This window comes from Pelodiscus sinensis, chromosome 3 (assembly GCF_049634645.1).
Source record: "Pelodiscus sinensis isolate JC-2024 chromosome 3, ASM4963464v1, whole genome shotgun sequence".
Classification (NCBI taxonomy): Eukaryota; Metazoa; Chordata; order Testudines; family Trionychidae; genus Pelodiscus; species Pelodiscus sinensis.
In genome coordinates this window covers 2,092,045-2,114,231 of record NC_134713.1, presented here as the reverse complement: position 1 = coordinate 2,114,231, position 22,187 = coordinate 2,092,045, and the positions used below count along the sequence as shown (strand labels likewise).

The following is a 22,187-nucleotide window of genomic DNA, read 5'->3' as shown; positions in this document are numbered from 1 at the left end:
CCCCTCGTGTGTGACCTGTCGCTGCTGCTGTTGAGATCAGCACTCCGCTGGTGAGCCTGGGAGGCTAATCCTTGCCAAGTGGTGATCTGACTTTTCAGTGGCGCCAAAGGTGACCTAACAAAGGGGAAATGAGGCCAAGTTAATAAGTACCAGCCTTCAAAGCACAAGTACTAAGTTGCTTCCAACTCATCGCTTCCATGTGGACATGGAGCTGAAGGGGCTTGTTTGCTTTGGCGTGGCTCTGCTAGCTGGTCTGTGTTGGCAGTAAGCTGCAGACAGGTTCTTGTCAGATGCAGCTGCATCCTTTTGATTTATCCCTGTCTTAATCCAAAAGGTCTTCTCCTTAGTCATTTGCCCTTTCTACCAAAGCAATCTGGCAGAATGTTATCTTGAACAGACTGTAAACATGGCCTACGGGTTTCTGTCCAGGTTCAGGATTCCACGGGGGATCTTTTTAAAAAACAAAACAGGAAAACCCCAATTTTTGATGTTTGTTTGTAACTATTTATAAACTACTCTTCATGCAGCCGTAGTGACTTGCACTGTCGGCCCATTTCTGTGATACCGTAAGGTGCTACACAGGGCTCAGCAGGCCTAGGTTCAGCTCCACTACAGATGTTCTGTGTGATCTGAGGGAGCCCCTTCCCTCCTTTGCACCTCAGTTTTCCTCCTGTAAAAGGGGAACACTGGTATCACCCTGCTTCAGCGAGGTGTTAACTGCTGAAGTTGGAGAGTAGCTCCATGTGACTTACCTAAAATAAGCTAGCTGAGCACTCTCCCTGCTTTCGAGGGGGAACTGAGGTACAGAAACTGACAATCTTGTCATAGACGTTGTCAGAACTGACAGTAAACCTGAGGCGCCCTGATTGTCTGTCTGTCACATGTACTGACCACACTACAAGCTGATCCCCCTACATCAGGGGTCTCCAACCTTTTTAAGCACGAGATCACTTTTTGAATTTCAGTGCAATCCAAGATCTACCAAATACCCTGCCCCGCCTCCTTTGGGCCCCTTCTCTCAGGCCCCGCCCCTGCTCGCTCCATCCGTCAGCCCTCCCCACCATCCTCCCTCACTTTCACCAGGCTGGAGCAGTGGGTTGGGGTGCAGACTCTGTCTTGGATCAAGGGATTTGGCGTGCGAGAGGGGCTCTGAGCTGTGCTCGAGGTGGTTCTAGGTGCAGGCTCTGGGAAGGTGTTTAGATGTGGGGTGCTCAGGGCTAGGGAGGGGCTTCGGGGTGCAGGAGGGGGTTTGTGACTGGGGTAGGGGTTTGGGTCTTACCTCAGGTGGCTCCTGGGTGGTGTCACTCCCTATCCTGGCCCTGCACCAAGCCTGTACTCATCCCAAGCCCTGTTGTGCCCCCTCTCTGCTCAGTGAAGATAAGATACAGGATGGGAGGAAGCACGTTAACATCAGCACCATCCTTTCCCTCCCCTGTCCTGCGCTGCAAGCAGGAGGCTCCCCGGGGGGGAAGGGCAGCTCCAAAGCAAGGGCAGGAGGTGTGCAGTCATATGGGGAGGGGCAGCTGAAGTGCCGGTACTTGATAGCCTCTTGGCCAAACCAGTCAGGATCATCTCTGAGGCTCCAAGATCTACCAGTAGATCCGGATTGACTGCTTGGTGACTGCTCCGTGGCAACAGTTTCTGTGGACCTCTGGGCAAGTGGGGGAGATCAACTCTGCATTCCCAGAAAGGGCAGGGCCTCAGGCAGAAAAGGCAGGGCCCAGGGCAGCTAGCTTTCCAAGTATCCCAGGTCAGCAGGGCTGCCCATATCCATTTCTGTGTGTTATAGAAGCATGTGGTCAGACATGAGCTCTGCCTAGCAGAATAAAGCAAATGTGGAGAAGTGCAGTGGAAACTTCAGACCCCTATGCATGAGGCTTTGTTTATTACTTCAAACAAAAAACAGGACTATGTGGCACTTTACAGACTAACAAGATGGTTTATTAGATGATGAGCTTTTGTGGGCCAGACCCACTTCCTCAGATCAAATAGTGGAAGAAAATTGTCACAACCAGATATACCAAAGGATACAATTAAAAAAATGAACACACATGAAAAGGACAAATCACATTTCAGAACAGAAGGGGGGTGGGGGGAAAGGTAAATGTCTGTGAGCTAATGGTATTAGAGGTGATAATTGGGGAGGCTATCTTTGTTCTCATTATGTGCTCTTCGCTTCCTTTTGGAAAGTAGCTTATCTCTTCAGCCCCGGAGCCCTTGTGCGGAAGAGACCAGCCCAGTGGTCTTGTACACAGTTTTGCCCAGCTAGGACTGACTCGATGTGGGGTCCTTTAGCGTCAGTGCTCTGCATAAAAACTGGCCGTATTTTCCTTTAGCATCGTGAATCTGGTGTCTCAACATGCAGTCTGGAAATGTGTTCTATCGAAGAAACTGCATCTCCCACAAACACAGCTGATAGTAAACTTATTTCAACTCCTGCTAAAATAGCCTCACGTTTTATTTTAATCTCCACTTTGTAACAAAGTTTCATTGGGGCTGCTTTATGAAATTTTTTATAATATCTTTCCTCCGCTAGTAAGTGTCAAACCTGCAGTTATGGAGAAACTCTTTCCTAGAAGTGTTCAAGGTCTTCACATACAGATGCCATTCTCCAGTGCCTGCCTAGAGAGGAAGAGAAAAGAGGGAATGAACTGATGAGTAGTAAGTGGGAACTGTTTCTTTGAGGCACCATTGTTTTAGCTCTGAATACTGGCTTTCTCTCAGAAGGAAGTGCCCCAGAACAATGCTCTGACTAGATCGATATACCTGTTGTAAGGAAAAGGTGAGGGGTTTTTTGGTTGCTGAGAGAGTTGGCTTTGAGGTGAGGATTTTTGTCATGAGCAAAGGTGCTACCCTTCTCCCAGTGGTGAAAATCTATAAAGGTAGGGGATCTGATATAAAGATTAGATATAAGTGGGGAAGGAACAGCTTGGTCAGAACTCCTGCATGTGACTGGTACTGTATACACTGACATGGGTTTACCAGAATGCTTTATTTGAGGCCTGGTCTACATTACGTGGTTAGGTGGACATAAGGCAGCTCACGATGACCTAACTGTCAATGTGCACCCTACATCCTTGCTGCCACTAACCGCTCCACTTTCACCGAGGGCATGGGGCTTATGTCAGTAGAGATGTAAAATCTCGGTGAATCAGTTAACTGGTTAAATGTTAGGTTGCCCATACGTTTAATCAGATAGCTGACTAAATTGGGATCCTGGGCTGGGGACAGCTCCAGCCCATCTGGAGCAGCCCCCAGCCCATGGGGCGCCCAGCGCTGCCGTCGGCACCCAGTCCCTGCCAGAGCAGCCCCTGTCTGCGGCGGGCCTGTCCCAGCTGTACTGAGTCACCTGTCTGTGGGAATGCCTGCTCTCCTGGGCTCTCAGTTCCTGCTGGTAGCACAGCAGCTCACCAGACTGGAGGTGAGACGCCCCAGGCAGCAGCCGCCCCATCTGTCAGGGAGCTGAGCGCCCTCACTGTCAGCCTCTTGTGTTGCCCTTCTTTGGTGGGTAGAAGCGCCATGGTGAGATGCGCACTACTGACAGGACGAGGATTGTATGAACAGGCATTACTGCCATAATTACCATGGGGGCTCTAGGAAACCAGGTTTTAGTACTGTGGGAGCCCTTGATTTCTCATTGTGTGAGCTGAAAACAGCAATCAGCTCATACAGAAGATCCCTGGTCTTGTTCTTGGCAGCCGAGACGCTGTCCATTGCCTGTTGGCATGTTGGAGTGTGGCTTGGGACATTTCACAAAAGGGAAAACCACTCCAGCCCTTGGCAGAGCGGTTCAGCTTTGGCTCAGGTGATTCTGAACAGAGTTGACTCTTGTGAATTGGAGAAATGCAGCTGTCTTTCTGTGTCCCTTTGGAAGAATAATCGCGGATACTGTTCCTAACATAGTGGGACAGTTTCTTAAAGCAACTTGTGTCCAGTAATTCTCTGGCTTTTATTGTGCAAGTAATGAATACGTGTAGGTGCTGGCAAAAAAATTTAAATCCACACCGACTTGCCTTGAAATGTACGAATTCTTCAGCTTTAAAAATAGCACTCCCTCTCTGAGAAAAGGTTTAAGTTGTAGGCTGCCAATAAAAACGTGTGCCTTAGCTTGGACCTGGCCCAGTGGTCCCTAATTCACATATTCTTGTCTCTGTACAGTCAATTTAGGTAGTAAGTCCTTCAGAAAGGGACAGGGTTCCTCAGTATTGTAAGTGATCTCACTGAAGGCTTTGCTGTATATTGTACAAGTCTGACTTAACCTAACTTGGTACCAGATACTCTTAAACTGATTTTGAGAACGTCCAACCAAGGGCGTCACATCAGTTTCAATTGCTTTCTAAATTGATTATCATTAAATCGGCACAATGTTTGTGTGTAGACAAGACTTGACTATGTCTCTTGTATCCTTCCAGCTCACAGTAATGGCCGGATCACCAGAGAGCCTCACTGGCACATCCAGCACACCTGCAAAACTGAGTCAAGTAGTAAAAAGTTCTTATCCCAGGGCTTAGATACTAAAGTGCTGGATACTAGGGATGTTAAACTGTGGATAATCAGCAAATTGAGTAACTGATACAATTTCCATTGGCTGCTCGATAAATCGATATGGGGGTGAGGAGGCTCGCTAACCCCGCTGCGGCTCAGCAGTTTAAAGGTAGTAGGAGCCGGCCTTCCTGGATCTTACTACGTTTAAAAGGCAGAGCCGCAGTAGTCTAGACCTGGTGTGGGCTGGGACTGAAGCAGTCCTGGCTGGTGCCAGGTCCCATGGTGTGCCTCTGCTTCTCCCCCCCTCCCCCACTGCAGAGATGGTGTTGGGGGGGGGGGGGACTGGCTTTTAAGCTGGATCCCTCCCCAGCACCCGCTCCTGCTTTCCACACCTCCCTCCCCCTTGCTGACTCTGATATAGAGGCAGCAAGCGGGGAGAGAATGTGAGTAGTCAGCCTATGCTTATCGTGTAGACGACTATTCAGCTACTCTTTTACATCCCTACTAGGCAACTTAGCAATCATAAAATTCCTTGCCTTCCCAGCCATCGCTGTCCTGTAAGAATCTGCTGCATGTATGGGCAGGGATTGCAACTCATTCCACATTAACCCCATCTTGTTAAATCTGGGTTGAAAAAAATAAATTGTACCTACAGGGTCATCCACAATATTTGCATTAACCTGTTGAGGATTGGAGCAAGATTCCCCCCATCCCGTCAGGACATTAGCTTGGCAGAGCGAGCCCTGGTAGGGGCAAAGGTGGTGGTAGTCATACAACAGTGAAATGCTGTGAGCACTCTCTTTTGTCTTGTGTTGGCAGGCTAGCTCGCTGAATGTTTTTCTTGTGTTAGACTCTGGCGTGGTCTCTTAACTGTATACCGTAGCATTTTGGGGAAATCTACCAACAGCGGGAGCACAAGTAAAGAGGTGGCACAGGTACTTTGTACCAAGGTGTTGTGTGTAATTGCTCTGAGTAGGGCTACATGACTGTACTTGGGGTGCATACCGCCTCAGCCCCCAATTCTAACAAAACAAAGGCCCTTCTGTTCTTTTCACTTTCAGTCTGCTGCTGAGGGAGGAAAAAGTGCAATGAACCAATTGTACTTTGCACACAGCTTGGTGGAATTTACATCTCGCAGTGGAGTGGCAGGAGACCAGCTCAGGATGGGCAGAAAAGCGATTCTCTAAAAAATCACTGAATTGCGTTCTTGTTTGGATTGTTTCCAGTGTAATGGGATGGGGATACAAACTGGCTTTTTAATTACTGATCCTGGAAATGCAGTCTGGGATCTGAGTTCAGCTGGCTCTTGCTTTTCATGAATTCCTGTGATAAAAGTTGGCTGGACCAAATGGTGCTTTTATTGCCGTCTTTGTAGCTCTTCTGGCCCTCGTATTTGCACAGGAGTAACTGGTGGGAACTTAGTTCCTTCTGATGCACAAGAAGCAGTTGAATTATAGTCTGAGGCATGCAGACCTGACACAGCTAACCGGAGTAAAAAGCAGTAAAGACTTTAATGAACGTAAAGAGACTATATGCAGGAGGCAAGTCCTGTTCAATCAAGTGTGGAGTTTTAGGCTTGAACTCTACTTTACAATCAGAGGAAGCAAGTTCCCCAATCCACATTTAGTTCCATGCAGTCTTGCAAAGGTCACTTTGCTCCTGTAGGTTAGATGATTAGTGAGGCGACTATAACTCTGAGGAGAAGAGCGCATGAGCTGTGGAACAGGATTGAGTGGTGCTTTTCCACATGTGCTCGCTATGTCTACTGCATTGGACCGAGCAGTCCTGCGCATGTAGCAGCTTTACTGTATTTCCATCCAATTTCATGTCTATGGATTTATTCTAGTGAAGCCTTTCCCGTTTTTTCCTTCGTGTCATCAGTATTGTAATCGGTAACAACTTGTCCTTGCGCTAGTGTGTGAAATCTGTATTTCTGTGCAGGTAGAACTGGGGTCAGCTTTTTTGTTAGTCTGTAAGGTGCCACGGGACCACTCGTTGTTGAAATTTTTTTTATGGTCAGCTAGTTTGTGATGGACTCTCTCTGTTCCACTTTTGTGTATGACAGATGTAATAAGAGCTGGGAGTTTTGGTATAGTTTAATTGGGGCTTCACTTTGTGAGGCTAGTCCAGAGGTTCTCAACCTATTTACCATTGTAGGCTGTACATAGGCCCGCAGTGTATTATAGGCTGCTTCCAGTGCTGTCTGTATGGCCCTGAGAATATCACATGGGCTGCTAGGGATGTTAAATCTCGGTTAATTGAATAGTTGAGTTTCCTAATGAATTCTTAGTGGTTACTTGACTATTCTATAGTCCCCGACAGCCAGTGCGCTCTGATCCCACTCCCGAGGAACCCCCTGCCACTCCGCATTGCTGCCTCTGATACAGAGGCAGCAGCGCAGGGTGGCAGCAGGCCCTGGCTGGGGCTGGGGAGATGTGGGGAGAGTCTGAGTTCCTGGACCTGGCATGAGCCAGAACTGAGCCAGGCTGCCTGCCCACCTGGCTCCTAATGCACTAAATGCAGAGCAGCAGTGGGAGCAGGTCCTGGACCTGTCTTGAGCCAGGACTGAGCTGGGCTGCTGGCCAACCTGCTAAACTATTTACCAGCAGGGGTGGGGAATGTGTGTAGTCTATAGCATTAACCTGTAAGCTTTTGCTAATTGGTTCATCAGCTACACCATTGCATTCAGTAATCAAGGGTTCTCTTTTACTGACATGCCTGCGGTGTGAAATGAAGGTTACTTACAAGCCATGAATTGAGGAGTCTGCTCCCTAGAGGTCATTCCTGACCCATGACTGGGATGGGCCTGAAGTCTTCCACCTGGTGGAGATGTAACTTGACCAGCGTGATGGCTCAGTGTTTGGCAATGTGATCTACAATTGACTTTTTTACATCCAGTCTGCTTTAGGCCGGATACGATTGCTTCCAGCCGAGAGAGACTGAATGAGGGCTCCCTTGAAGACAACTCGTTGCTACTTCCTTAACTAGACACATTGGGTATGTCTAGACTACCGCGTTTTGTCGACGGAAGTTTTGTTGACAGATACTGTCGACAAAACTTCCGTCGACAAAGAGTGTCCAGACACATTGAGTTCTGTCGACAAAGCAAGCTGCTTTGTCGACAGAACTCTGTAGTCTGGACGCAGTGTTACAGGCAATAACACCTTCTGTCGACAGAGTTCTGTCAACAGAAGGTGTTATGCCTCGTAAAATGAGGTTTACCAGCGTCGACAAAACTGCTGAGTTCTGTCGACGTTATGTCGACAGAACTCAGCGGTAGTGTAGACGCTGGTATAGTTTTGTCGACAAAAGTCCACTTTTGTCGACAAAACTAGGTAGTCTAGACACACCCATTGTGTGCAGGCTGCATACCAGGTTCACCTGGGTACATCTCATGTCATCAATTGCCTGCCGTTTCCAGAGCCTTGGATATTTCTGCACCTTTGTCCCTTGGATTATTTGCCTGTGGCACTCAATAGTTTAGTTCCCTGGGGGCCTAAGTTACTTCTAGGCTGCACAGGTTTCTATTAAGCCCCACTCAGGCCTCACGGCTGCAGCGGGAGAAAGATGGCTCTACCTGCTGTCCCCTGCATGGAGCTGCTGCAGCATCCCTCACCTGGCCCCAAGCTGCTGCAATGGGCGTCCGTCTGTTCTAGAACGTTATTCCGAAATCAGAGTGCGCCTCGACACTACAAGCTATTTTTTCAAAATAATGTCGATCTGGAGGACTTCTTACTTGGACTCCTGTGACCCTCGTTTCACCAAAAGTAAGGGAAGTCAAAGGAAAAGGACTCTTCCTTTGACTTGCTGCTGTGTAGACCGTGCCAAAAGCCGAATTACGCTCTTTTGACTTCAGTTTAAGGATGTTAAGGACTAGTCAACTATCGGCTAAGCAAATGCTTATCGAATAGTCGAGTTGACTAGTCGATTCCCTCCCCCCCCCCCCCCAGCTGCCTGTATCAGAGGCCGCAAGGTGGGGGAGAAGAAGAGTGGGTACTTCAAAGCGGCAGTGCTGCACGGAGCCCATACCGAGCTGTGTGTGGTGCTGCCACTTTGAAATGCCGAGGCGGCGTTCCAATCAAAGGCTTTCTGGGAATCTTAAGTATACTATATCCGCTGGATCCCCCTTGTCTACGTGTTTGTTTGACCCCCCCCCCAAAAAAAGAACTCTAGCAGATTAGTAAGGCAGGATTTCCCTTTACAGAAACCATGTTGACTTTCCTCCAACAAATTATATTCATCCGTGTGTCTGACAATTTGATTCTTTACTATAGTTTCAACTAATTTGCCCAGTAGCAAGCCAGTCTGTAATTGCCACGACCACCTCTAAAGCCCTTTTTAAATATTGGTGTCACATTAGCTATCTTTCAATCACTAGGTACAGAAGCCGATTTAAAGGATAGGTTACAAACCACAGTGAATAGTTCAGCAATTTCCCATTTGAGTTCTTTCAGAACTCTTGGGTGAATGCCATCTGGTCCCGGTGACTTCTTACTGTTTATCAGTTTGTTCCAAAACCTCCTCTAATGACACTCAATATGGGACAATTCCTCAGATTTGTCACGAAGGGTATGTCTAGACTACATCCTTGTGTCGTCAGAGGGATGTGAATTAGACATACCGAAATTGCTAATGAAGCGGGGATTTACAAGGCATAAGGGATCTGTCGCCAAAGCCTTTAGTGAACGATAGAACCGTGGCTAGACTGCCGCTTTTCGTCGCCAAAGCTCCATGGCGACAAAAAGCGGTGGCCATTTTTATGCTAATGAAGTGCGGGAGATTTAAATCCCTGCTTCATTAGCAATTTTGTTATGTCTAATTTACATCCCTCTGTCAGAGGGATGTAATCTAGACATACCCATAAAAAGAATGGCTCAGGCTTGGGAATTTTCCCAATATCCTCAGCGGTGAAGACTGAAGCAAAGAATTAATTTGACTTCTCTGCAATGTCTTTATCATTCCCGAGTGCTCCTTTAGTGTCTCGATTGTTCAAGGGCTCCATTGGCTGTTTAGCTGGCTTCCTGCTTCTGATGCACTTAAAAAGCATTTTACTATTACTTTTTGAGTTTTTGGCTAGCTGCTTTTCAAACTCCTTTTTGGCTTCTCTTATTATATTTTTACACTTTGACAAAGTTTATGGTTCTTTCTATTTTCCTCACTAGGATTTGACTTCCACTTTTTAAAATATATCTTTTTATCTGTCACTGCTTGTTTTACCTGGTTGTTAAGCCATGGTGGCACTTTCTTGGTTCTCTTACTGTGCTTTTTAATTTGGGGTATACATTCAAGTTGGGCCTTTATTATGGTGTCTTTGAAATGTTTCCATGCAGCTTGCAGGGATTTTACTTTTGTCACTACCTTTTAATTTCTGTTTAACTAACTTCCTCATTTTTGCATAGTTCCTCTTTCTGAAATTAAATGCCACAGTATTGGACTGCTGAGGTGTTTTTCCCACCACAGGGATATTACATTTTATTATATTCACTATTTCCAAGCGGTCCAGTTATATTTACCTCTTGGACCAGATCCTGTGCTGCACTTAGGACTAAATCAAGAATAGCCTCTCTCCTTGTGGGTTCCAGAACCAGCTGCTCCAAGAAGCAGTCATTTAAGCTATCAAGCAATTTTATCTCTGCATCCCATTGTGAGGAAATTCCATCAACTACTCGACTAGTAAATTACTTGATATTTAGCATCCTTATTTCAGCTACTCCATTGACATAGCTGAAGGTGTGTTGCTTGCGTTAGCCCTGCTGTGTAGACCTACCCTAACTGTGCTGTGCTAAGCAAGCCTAGGCATTTATCGCCTCTGAATGTTTTCTTGGGATTGAATCCAAAAGCCAGCCAGGTGTAAGGACTTTGGCTAGGGTAATCTTTGTGCTTAGGTAGTAGTTCTGCTCTGAGGTAGAGGGTAGATAATAGCTTGCAACATTCTTTACAGTTGATAAAGCAAACACTGTCTACTACTAAAGAAATCACTTGCAGAGGATTTGAAAATTCCACAGGCCCCCATCTTCGCCATCTTCAGTCAGGCACAAGCAGTTCCTCTCCATAGTCTCTTGCAGCCTCATAAAGCTACTTGTCCATGTGCCTGGGGTAAGGGGGTGGGGTCTTGTTTAGGTGAGCATTGAAAACAGTAGGTCTCCATCATGTGGGGAAGTGGATTTTGTGCCTTTGCTTGTGTGGGAAATTGCCTGTCAAGTGAGAGTTTGTGCTACATTTATAATTCCTGTTTCTGCTCTGACTTGGTTGGTTTGGCCCAGTTGGCTTTGTCCAGTGCGCTGGGGCAGTGATCGCCTCAGAAAAGTAGAAGGTTTGGTTTTTACACGCTGTAAGCCCATGAGGAAATAAGTGTAACTCATCTGCACCCTCAGACAGGAATCCTTATTGTACGTCTGGCTGACAACTAACCCTGCACAGCACCCGACGTGTGTGAGCTTAGGCCAAGCTCTGTCAAGACCTACTAATGTCTTGTGAGTGAATAACATAGCTGGAGTTATTTCAGGGCCTTCACTGTATCAGGAGATGTGCTCTCCCATGGACTTACCTTCTCTTTCTGGGGAAGCCCCAGCCCTGAATATGTATGGGTCAGCTGATTAGCAGACCGCCCACAGCTGGCAGCATGTTATCTGCACATTTGTGCTTGCCTTGGTGCACACGACAAAATTTATTCTGCACGTGGATGGAAACAATTAGAGGGAACATTGATCCCTTCCACAGTCTTGCCTTGATTTTAGAAGATGCTCTTATCCACTAGGGATGCTAGACAGCATGTAAGCTGATTTCCATGTAGCTGACTCAAATTTTGTCAGGTACACAATTAACTGCTGTGGCTCTGCATTGAAAGGAGCTTGGGAGCTGCCGTGCAGGCAAGCTGGCTCGGTCCCAGCAGCTACCACTGCTGTGGTTCTGCATGTAAAGGCTTTTGAGGGCAGGCAGGCAGCCCGGCTCGCGCTGGCTCCCAAAAGACTTTACGTGCAGAGCTGCAACGTGAGTAGCTGCTGGGCTGGGACTGAGCCTTTCTGCCAGCCATCCTGCAAAAACTACTTGTAAAGCTGCACTGGGGTGGGGGGTGTGTGTGTGTGTGTGTTTGCTTGGAGCCGGTAGTGTTAACTGATAAGCATCCACCTGTTGGTTACTCATTTAACTGGATACACTATTGCATCCTATGATCCACCCATCTTCACTGGCTCCATTCCTACCATCTCTGTCCCTCCTTTTCTGGGAAGCCGCCTACCCCATGTGCTGCTGCCTCTGTATCATAGGGATCCTGCTTAACAGCTAGCTCCCTGCAAACACCAGCTCCCTCCTGTACACCCTCCCCCCCGTGTTGCTGCCTATTTGTGTGTGGGGGGGGGAAGGAGGGGCTTAATAGCTGGCTTCCCCCTGTGCACTGGCTCCCACAGAGCCGCCTCACCCCTCCATGTGTAACCGCTGAAAATGTCAGCATTTAGATATTTACCAAAAGAAATGCATTTTAACATCCCTACTAGTGATACTTCAGGTACTTAATGACTCAGAACTCAAACCAATAGCCTACGAATGGTCATGTGTGTCCTAGAAGCCCAAACTATGGTTGGTCCTGGAAGGATGTGTGACCATGCTGCCTGCTACTGGAATCCATCTTCAATCTAGTAATTTTCCATGGGGTTGAGGGTGCAGACCCAAAGATTCTGCCCTGGGGGGGAAGTCTATTTAAGCAATGGGAAGCCATCAGTGCTCTGTCTTCAGCATAGGCCAGGCAGTTTCAAAGCCAGCTAAGAAGCTACAAAGAACGCTGAAGAAACTAAAGACCCAAGCCAGAGTAAAGATCATAGTAGCTTACTCTGATCTGACTGCTTTCGCTTACCCCCACTTACTCCTCCTTTTGTACTTAATACAAACATGGCTGACTTGGGCATTCAAACTCTGGGAGGGAAGGGGAGGGACACGGAGGGGTGCAAATCTGCTGATTCCCTGTGCTCCAGAAGTGCTGGAAGTTTGGGGAGGAGGGGTTAAGCACAAGGCTTCCAGCCTGCGAGAGGCATGTGGGGTACAGGGGAGGGCATGGGCCACCCTGTTATGGGCTGCAGCTTGCCCGCCACTGCTCTGGTAGCATCCCAGATACTGAAGTAAGGCTGCCTGGTCTGTAGTTCCCCAGCTCCTCCTTTCCCTCCTTTTGAAAGACGGGCCCTGCATTAACCTTCTCCGGCCCTCTGGGACCTCACCTGTCATCCGTGAGTTGGCAGATATTAGTGCCAGTGGCTCCCAGATTCCTGCAGCTTCCCAGGAAGAATTTCATCAGGCTCCACTGACGTGAATTCAGTCACATTCGTCAGAAGGTGTCTGACCTGTCCTTGACTTCCTCCGCTCGGCATTCTTTCCCCTTTACTGCCTCTTCTCCTCTCTTCGCTCGATGTCCAGTCACGGGTTTCCACATTTATAGTCGTGAGGTTATTTTGCAGAGAGTCTTCCGGAGGGGCAGAGGTTTTAAATATTGAGTCATTGGTTGGGCTTTTCCTGATATGAGTTTCTGGGAAGGATTTCCATGGGCATGGAAGCTGGTGCTGCAGGGTTTCCATAAATGGTGGCAGAGCGATCTTCAGATTGTCTCGTGTTCTTTAAAATGTCCGTGTTTCCCTGCGCCATAGGCAGACAGTGGTTATCCTTTTGGGGAGAGAAAATCTGACGTGCCGCACGGTGAGGGTATCGGGAATAGGGAATGCTTGATTCCTCTGACACAGTTGTGTCTAGTCAGTGTTGGCTTTCGGGAAGACCTGCTGGAGTATTCAACTAACCATCTTTCTCTTCCTCTCCTTCACAGTACAGTGCGGTGGACAGCAATCCGCTTTCTCTCTATGTTATGCACCCCTTCTGGAATACTATAGTGAAGGTGAGAATTCCTGCTGGTCATGTGGTTCTTTGCTGGAGGTGGCCATGTCCGTATTGTGTCATGACATGCTAAGACAAGAGTCCCTTTGAGCGGAAATAAGTTCTACCTTATTCATTCTGTGACTAATGCCAGTGTTTGTCCTTCAAGCACAGTAAATGGATGCAGCTGCATAAGTCTAAAAGGTGGTGCTGTAGAATCATATATGCTAACTGCCCCTCTCACTATCTAATGCCAGGAAGACGTAACCTCCTCTCTGATGTAGTTAAAACCAACGTGTCACACCTGTTGTGTGCACTAATGCGATTCTTTGTGTTTTTGCTGCTTTCCCATAGATTTTCCCTACCTGGCTGGCTCCAAATCTGATAACATTTTCTGGCTTCCTGTTGCTTGTCTTCAACTTCTTCCTCATGGCGTACTTTGACCCTGACTTTTACGCTTCTGGTAAGACTGTTTTTTTTTTTTAGTGTAAATTTTAGAGCATGCGGGTAATAAAAGATCAGATACTCATGCCTGCCAATGCTATAATTTCACAATTTCATGTGCTGACTGATATGGCTTGCTTATCTACTGCTCCGTAGTGTTCTTTGGTTTTTAAATATCCACGTGGCGCAAAAAGTCAAAGACTGAAATTGCTTGGTGATAGTATACTAATGCAGCCAGAAATGTGACTCATTCCTTTCCAGTTGCTTTGAGAGGGGCAGAAGCCAACATTTGAAAAAGGGGGGGGGGGGCGTAAGCCCCCAAATTTAGGAGTCCATTGTATCTTTGAGTCAAGATGAACTCTTGACACACAACTAAGAATAAAAAACACCCCAAACAAACTCTGCTACTTGTTGCCTTGTGGAAGAGCAAATAGTGCATTTGTGTGCCAATAACTGAGGATGTAACCAGTCTTTCTGATAAAATACTGATTTTTGTGGTTACTGACCTGCTTGTCTTTGTCAAGTTCATTTATTGTTTTCAGTGCTGCACGTGCCCTGGTGTTATGTAACTGACTAATCGTGCTCCTTAAAAAGGTAAAATTTGCGATGGGTACCTGTTTGTTGTTGTTGGATTTAAAGCAGTATAAATTTGGATGGAGATACACCAAACACTACATGCTGCATGTGTGTACCTTTTGTCTCCCTGTTCAGATGGATGATGGTTCAGTCATCTCAGTCTTTTACAATCCTCCTTGTGATAAAGGGTGGGCGAGCAGAGTTTGTGTCTGGGCTAGTGAATTGCTATGGCAGTCGTGCAAGGCTGGTTTGACACTGAGCTGGTCGACCCTGAAAATATAGGGGGGTGGGGCGGGGAGTTTTGTGTCTCAGTAAAGTGACAAATCCACATACCAGGAGAGATGTAACCCCTGATGTAGAAGGGGCCAGGAGGATAGATGGAAGGATTCTTCCCTTGACCTAGCTGAGGATCCCTTCCGGTGGCAACGAACATCTGCACTGGAGCGCTCTTGTGGCACAGCTGGGCCGGCACACCTGGTGTTTCTTTGGGCTGCATTGGTTCCAGAAAGCAAATCCATTTTAGATTCTCTTGGAGTCTCTGTAGCACATCCCGGTATCTCTAAGGCAGAGCCTGTCTGTTAGGCATCCTTTATTGGAATGGCTCCTGCTAAAGAGCCGACTAAGTGCTTGTTGGCAGAGAAGGCACAGCAAAGGAATTAAAAGGTCTGTATACAAAAAACCAAGGAAGAAATACGTCCATTTATTATTTGCCGTAAGAAATGGGGCCTTTATTACTTGCCCAAGCACCTTCGTCTTATCAAAGAACTGAGTGTGACGGACCGGGCCGTGTCTGGGCACAGCTGAGGGCATCCGCTCAGGGCAAATTGCTCAAATCCGGGGCTCCTTACAGCCCCCAGACTGGTGACCTCTCCAAACAGGCCACAAACCAGTCCCACAGAGCGCTTCAGCAACCTGCCTGAAGCCTCCCGAGCAAAACCCTCTGACACCCCAGCAATATCCGTGCCTCAGATGGCCCCGGGCCTATACACAGGTGGGGCGTCCTAGCACCCAATCCCACCTACCCCGAACAAGTTCTGTCCGGTTCCAAGAAACCAGCCACAGATCCCTGGTCAATTTACCCTCTGGATCTTACCCACAAATCACGCTGGGCCAATCCTTTAGAATCTATATCTAAAGGTTTATTATTACAAGAAAGAAAAGCCTGAGAGTAAGGTTATTAAAATACAGTACGTTACATGCACCGAATCTCCCAGTCCTCGATGCAGGCTTAGCAGAGATGTTACAGCTGCTGGTTTAAAAGTTCTTGTTGCACATCCTATCATCAGGATGGGTTCACAGGTCTTCCGGGCTCTTCGATCCCTGCAATGCTGCCTCTGGGATGAAGTGCTGAGCTGAGAACAAAATGGCATCGACCACATGGCCTCTTTATACCTCCTTCCTGGCCTCTTCTGGTATGCAGCAGGTCACCTGGTCAGAGGCCAATCTCTGTGTTTCCTGCTGGCTGCTCTCAGGTGACAGCCCCTATTCTTTGGGTGTGTCCTTGGCCTATCAAGTGCCATTGTCCTACAGGGCCTGGCTAATCAGCCTGCCCATAGCAATGCTTAACCACATTCAGAGAAATATTCAGCTTCCACACAGATTACAGATTCAGACATTATACACTCACATAAATAGCGTACATAAGATCAGCAAACAATAAGCTCCCATTCAATACCCCACATGGCTCCCTTTTATACCAATTTCTGGGGCCAACACCCCCACCTAGGGGTGCAGCAGCGATCTGGCTGCTTCCCTCCAATTCGGTAATGTGACACTGAGCACTGGCTCTAAGCTTGTAAATGAAGTCATTCTTCTGCTCTACTCTGCGCTGATTAGGCCTCAATTGGAGTGTTGTCCAGTTCTGGGCACCACACTTCAAGAAAGATGTGGAGAAATTGGTGAAGGTCCAGATAAGAGCAGCAAGAATGATTTAAAGCTCTAGAGAACATGAGCTATGGGGGAAGATTACTGAGAAAATTGGGTTTGTTTAGTTTAGAAAAGAGAAAACTGAGAGGGGACAGGGTAGCCGTTTTTCAAGTACCTAAAAGAATGTTACAAGGAGGAGGGAGAAAAATGGTTGTTCTTGGCCTCTGAGGACAGGACAAGAAGCAATGGGCTTAAATTGCAGCAAGGGAGGTTTAGGTTGGACATCAGGAAAAACTTCCTGCCTGTCAGGTGGTTAAACACTGGAATAAATTGCCTGGGGGGTTGTGGAATCGCCATCTCTGGGGATATTTCAGAGCAGGTTGGACAGACACCTGTCAGGGATGCTCTAGATGGTGCTTGATCCTGCCGTGAGGGCAGGGGACTGGACTCGGTCTCTCGAGGTCCCTTCCAGTTGTATGATTCTATGAAGAGTCTTCCTAAATGCCGTGGTTCTGGGCACGTCTGTAATTTTAATAGTGCCTGACGGCACAGAGCACTGATCATTTTAGTTGCCCTATTGGAGGATTTGCGGTCTTCCTTGAAGTGTTGTCTTCTATCATGCAACAGTCTGAGTCTGTTACCTTGCGCCTGGATTAAGTACTGGTCAAGCCTCCGAAATCCGGGACACTCTGGTCCAGCAGGACCATGGATGTTGCTGGATCTGAGCGCCCTGGTGCCTGGGAGTGCGAGCCCTGTCCCCAGGGAGCCCTGGCTGGGTGGGGCAGCCAGCAAAGCAGGGGCAGCCGGAAAGTCCCTGGCAGGGCACAGCAGAAGCGGGACAGCTAACACGCCCCATCCCTGCGGATTCCTGGTCGGGCGGGCGAGAAGTGGGGCTGCTACAACTGGAGCGCTCTGTCTATGGGGAGCCCCCAGGGATCAGAGCCCAAGTCCAGACCCTGCACGCTGGAGCCCAGTGACAGCGGGCCTGGAACAGAGCCTGCCGCAGGGAGGGGGAGCGTCCTGGGAGGCCAGTTGCAGGGACCTCCCTGTATCTGGCAAATTCCCTCCTTGGGGATGGATCTGGTCCCCAGGGTGCCGGACTGGGGAAGTGTAAAAGGCTGCCTTTTGGATTTGGTGGCAGCATTTTGCACCCACATTGTACTAATAACGTAGATGACTAGATACGTGCAGAGTAAGAGAATTGGATACTGGATTAATACTGAACATTACTCTTCTGAGGCCTAATCAGGACGTTCCACCTGCGTGCCCAGGTACATGCCATTGTACAGTCCCCTCTCGTGGCTAATCTCATGTGAAGACAAACTGAGATCTTACTGCTGACAGCAAATATAGTGTCTCTCCGGATGTTGTGTTACATGTCAGTGAGCTGGGACCTTGATGAAAACAGCAATAGCTGCAATGGGCTGATTATCAAAACCCAGCTGGAGAGCTGAGCAGTGCAAGCAAAGCTGCAGTTAGCAGCAGCTGAGGGACTCTGCGCACTTGGTTCCTTGCAGCAGTTTGCGAATGTAAACACTCCTTTGCACAGCTGGGTAATGCTGCGCTGCGCTGGGAAATGCAGCGTTAAACATGAATAACTCGGAGCTTCAGGAGCAATCCCAGAGGGTCCCAAGTGGGAGAACTACCCTTTCATCTTGAAGACACCTACAGATTTTGATGGGGGTCGCATGAGAAATGAGCTACAACTGCTCAAGAGCGAGATCTTGGAGTCACTGTGGATAGTTTTCTGAGAACATCCACTCAGTGTGCAGCGGCCGTCAAAAAAGCAAATAGAATGTTAGGAATCCTTATGTCATTGGAGAAAAATAGAAAACACGTATGACTAATGTCTTTGTATTGCAGTTCTGATAGGCCATCGGGATGTGGGAGCCATCGTGTCCTGCACCCTCATCCACAGTCAGATGTGATTCAGCCTGTATCCCAAGCTAGGCAAGACTGACCTACCCCCGGCTCCTGGTCCCAGCCCCCCTCCCCCACCAGGCTCCTCTGCCGGCCTTTGTCCTGTTTCCAGGATAAAAGGGGGGATCACCTGGTTGCATGCCCTCCCAGGCTCAGATTGACACGAGGGAGGTGGTTGTACTGAAATTCCCATCACCATTTAGGTAGTAGATGGTGCCCAGGGAAACTGAGGCGCACACACACATGGGGTTACTGTAGGATACCCACACGCAATATAACAAAGCAGATAAAATCCCCACTGTGCACACCATAAAACAGATATCTGTTCTGCTGGTTTTTCTTATAATATGCAGTAATAGCAAGTTTAAACTGGAGAAAAATAATATCCAGTAGCCTGGTGGGGTAGGGGCACTGGGACCAGGAGCTGGGGGTAGGTCAGTCTTGCCTAGCTTGGGATGCAGGCTGAGTTAATATCCTGCTGAAGGAGACATTGAAATGTGGTATGTTATCAGATGCAGCAGTAAATTATATTTGGCTCCAGTCGAATGCAATTTCCAGGTAGTTAGCCAAATACTAATACTACTTGGCACTTGTATGTTACTCTGCAAATTCAGATATTAATCACACTGAAGGCAAATTAGCACACAGATGGTGTCCGAAGCTACCACAATTCACCTTCCTCCCCTCCCCCCCATAATGGGAGTAAGAGATGTGAAAAGAGTTCATACAAGTTATCTATAGATGACTATATTCCCCACATAACAGATGGGGAAACTGAGGCTCAGATGAAGTAACATAACCAAGGTTACCCAGTAAATCATTGCTAGAGCAGAGACTAGAACTTTGTCTGGCATCCGGTACTACGGCCAGTTCCTTGGCTCACTCGGCCCTTTTACGTGCCGATTAAACACTGCCTACACCAAAACAAAATGCTGCACGCTATTGTTTGCTTCAGGACGGAGCAGTTGTGAGGGGTCCCTAGCCTAGAAAAGTAGCAGCTGCTACAGATGAGGATGGAGGTGCTTGAGCGGAGTTACAGGAAGATTGGAAGCCAAACATTTCTGTCCTGAAAGGCTCTGAATTTACCATGCTGTCTGTTCCGGCTCCGGCCTGCGGCCACTGCCTCACGCACAGATCTGTTGTTTAAGCAGACAGAATGGGGAAGGTGGTGTTGGTACCCTACATCCCTCTCAGATTTCATCTCTCATGGCATTGGCTAGAACCCAGACCCCGCTGGTGGAAGGCCGGTTGCCCCCTGCAGCTGCCTGCCCAGCACAAGTGTAACGCTAACACCAGCCACAGCTGGTGTCTGGATTTAGCAGAATGTGCTCTGTATGGTAGAGTTACACAGAGTGTGCTGCTAACTCAGGGGCGGGTTTGGCAGTGGTACTGCCAGAGGGAGAGCGTCTCTTGAGGCCTGAGTCCCCAGAAGGGAAAACTGTGGGCTTATTGCCGGCAATAATAAAACTGCTTCCACTAACCCATTTTTGGGAAATGGGCCATCGTGGCTGGGCACGCCGGTGGAAGAATTTGCGCTCTTTGTCCTGTAGAAAACTTCAGAAAATACCTGACGTGTGCAATGTCGGTATTTTCTGAATTCCCGGCTGGGCACTGGACGGAAGCCTGGCGGGGCAGCGACTGGGAGGTGGGGCCCTGATTGGCGCTGGGAGCCCTGTGGTTGCGTGCAAAAGCCGGGCGGGGCAGGGGCAGGGGCGGGATACCCAGACACTTCCCCCCCCTCCCCGCCCAGCTTCTGCACACAACCAGAGGCTCCCAGTGCCAATCGCGGCCGTGGCTCCCAGCCCTTCCCCTGCCCCCGCCAGGCTTCTACTAGCAACCTTGGGGAGTGCCTGCCGGGGGCACGGCCTGTAGGACTCCGGCTGTGGCCAGTGGCTGCACCCCTCCCCCCCCGCTCTGCTTCCCAGCCCCCTTCCTTTGGCCCCTCCCCTCCCGTCCAGCATCCCGGACCCTGATTTTCTCCTCCCCCCTCCCCCCTGCTTAATTCAGACAGGAAATAAGGCGTGTGAGAGTAATTACCCATTAGGACCGTCCCCCAAGGGCTGTGGCGAGTTCTCTCGCTTGCGTTTTTTAGATCAAGATTGGGAATTTTTTCAAAAGTTGTTCTTTAGGAATGATTGTGGGCACGTTCTCCGGCCTAGACTAGATCTCACGGCTTTCTGACCTGGGACTCTGGTCCCCTCTGCTGACCTCACGCGGTCCCTTCCCAAAACAGACTTGCGCTTTGCAGACGTTTTGCTCAATCCCCACGTCATCCGTAAATAAGTTGGGGGCTTCTATCTTTGCCCGTGCCTGTTTCCATGGCAGCAAAGCGTACTTGCTCAGTGATAAGATCACGATTACGTGGCTCGTGAACTCCCTTGAACTCCCCCTCAGCTAACGTTTCTCCTGGCCTCATCGCTTCACTCCTGTCTGCAACCTGCCACACAATAAATGTTAAAAATGAACGCAATGGAAGCGCCCCCACGTGGAGACAGAATTTCACCTTACTGCTGTTTACTCTGGCACTCCTGCTATCTTTGTCCACCCTGTGAGTAAATGTGTGTGTGGGGGGGGGGGATGAAGACTGCAGCAAAGCCATCTTAGCAGTGAAATCGAGGGCCTTGGGTGTACTGTAATTAGGTAATTGAATGCCCAGCCCAGGAAATGCAAATCCATCTAGTTCTAATCTAGAATTCAGCCTGTGCTCTAAAGTCTTTGACTTAAAATAGCTCATCAGTAAAAATGTCAAGTGTGCCTCTGTTCCATTGAAAACGTTGCCTATTTGAAGGGCTGGGAGGGGGAGGGAGATGCCGTATTTGGGTCTGTGAAACTAGAGATTATGCTCAGACCTTTGACCGTTCAGCAAAGTGCAGTTTTGGGGGTCTGCTGGATACCAGGCAGAAGCATAAGATAATGCTGATCGAAGCGGAGCGGTTGAAGGCTGATTTGATGCATTTCTCTTTGGTAGTGCAAGCACGCTGGGGAGAATTGAAAGAAACCTCCTCTGACTAGGGAGAGGATTCAGCTTTGGAGCAGGCGTGGGCAGTAATTTTTGATGGGGGGGCCCACTCCAAGGGCTGCACTTTCCTGTGGAGGGGGTGCTGGGCCCAGGAGGGTGCAGAAAGACGCGTTGGGTAAGGGACTGGGGTGCAGGAGGGGCTGTGGGGTCTGAGACGGAGGTTGGGTGCAGGAGAGGATTCTGGTCTGGGGGAGGGGCATAGAGCGGGGTACAGAGTCTGGGAGGGGGTTGTGAGCTGGAGCGGGGGGGTGCAGAGGATTTGGATGGTGACCGGGGTCAGGGATTGGGGTGCAGGAGAGGGTTCTGGCTTGGGGGGGGAATGGCAGGGGGTGCAGAGTTTTGATGGTGATCTGGGGGAGGGAGTTGGGGTGCCAGAGGCAAGATCTGGCTGAGAGGCACTTACCTAAGTGTCTCCTGGCCAGCAGCCCTGCAGCACCCCCCAAGGCAGGCTGGGTTCCCTGCCTGTGGCAGCCCCAGATGGCTTAAAACCGCAGGCTGCTCCCTCCATGTGGTTCTCAGCTCCTAATGGCTGGTCCTTTCCGGCCAATAGGAGCTGAAAGATTGGCTGGAGTCGGTTCTTATTGGCCGCCCTGTGCTTAAATCCACGACTTCTGTGTGCGTGAGGGTCCTGGCAGGGGTCCACAGGCTGGATCCTGTGGCTTGGCAGGCCGGATGCGGCCTGTGAGAGGTTTCTTGCCCACCCCTGAGTTGTCGGCAGCCTTGTCCCAGTGAATTGCTAACACGGTTCTTGTTGAAAGCATCTCTGATGAATTGTGTGTCCTCAACGCTCCAATTTTCTTTCCAATCTCAACAGCACCCGATCACGTGCATGTTCCAAGTCAAGTGTGGGTCATAGTGGGTATCCTCAACTTTGCGGCATATACACTGGGTAAGACTTCAGATTCTTATGCTGCATCTTGGATTTCCAAGGTGCCTGTCGTCATGACGCTAATTAGTCAAGTGAATCGCTGTCATAGTTCTGTTTCCCAAACCCAACCTCTGCCCCCCAAGAAACAGTGTGACTGGG

At 48.8% G+C, this 22,187-nt stretch overlaps 1 protein-coding gene across 2 annotated transcripts in view; it reads left to right on the top strand.

Annotated features, from left to right (window-relative positions):
• The window catches only part of SELENOI (selenoprotein I), a 52,550-nt gene that overhangs the window by 16,037 nt on the left and 14,326 nt on the right, over positions 1-22,187 (top strand). For both annotated transcript variants that reach the window (XM_075925954.1, XM_075925955.1), the window contains exons 2-4: positions 13,289-13,357; positions 13,690-13,798; positions 21,975-22,049. In XM_075925954.1, the coding sequence (XP_075782069.1) occupies positions 13,289-13,357; positions 13,690-13,798; positions 21,975-22,049 (253 nt within the window). The remainder of the gene's footprint in view (positions 1-13,288; positions 13,358-13,689; positions 13,799-21,974; positions 22,050-22,187) is intronic.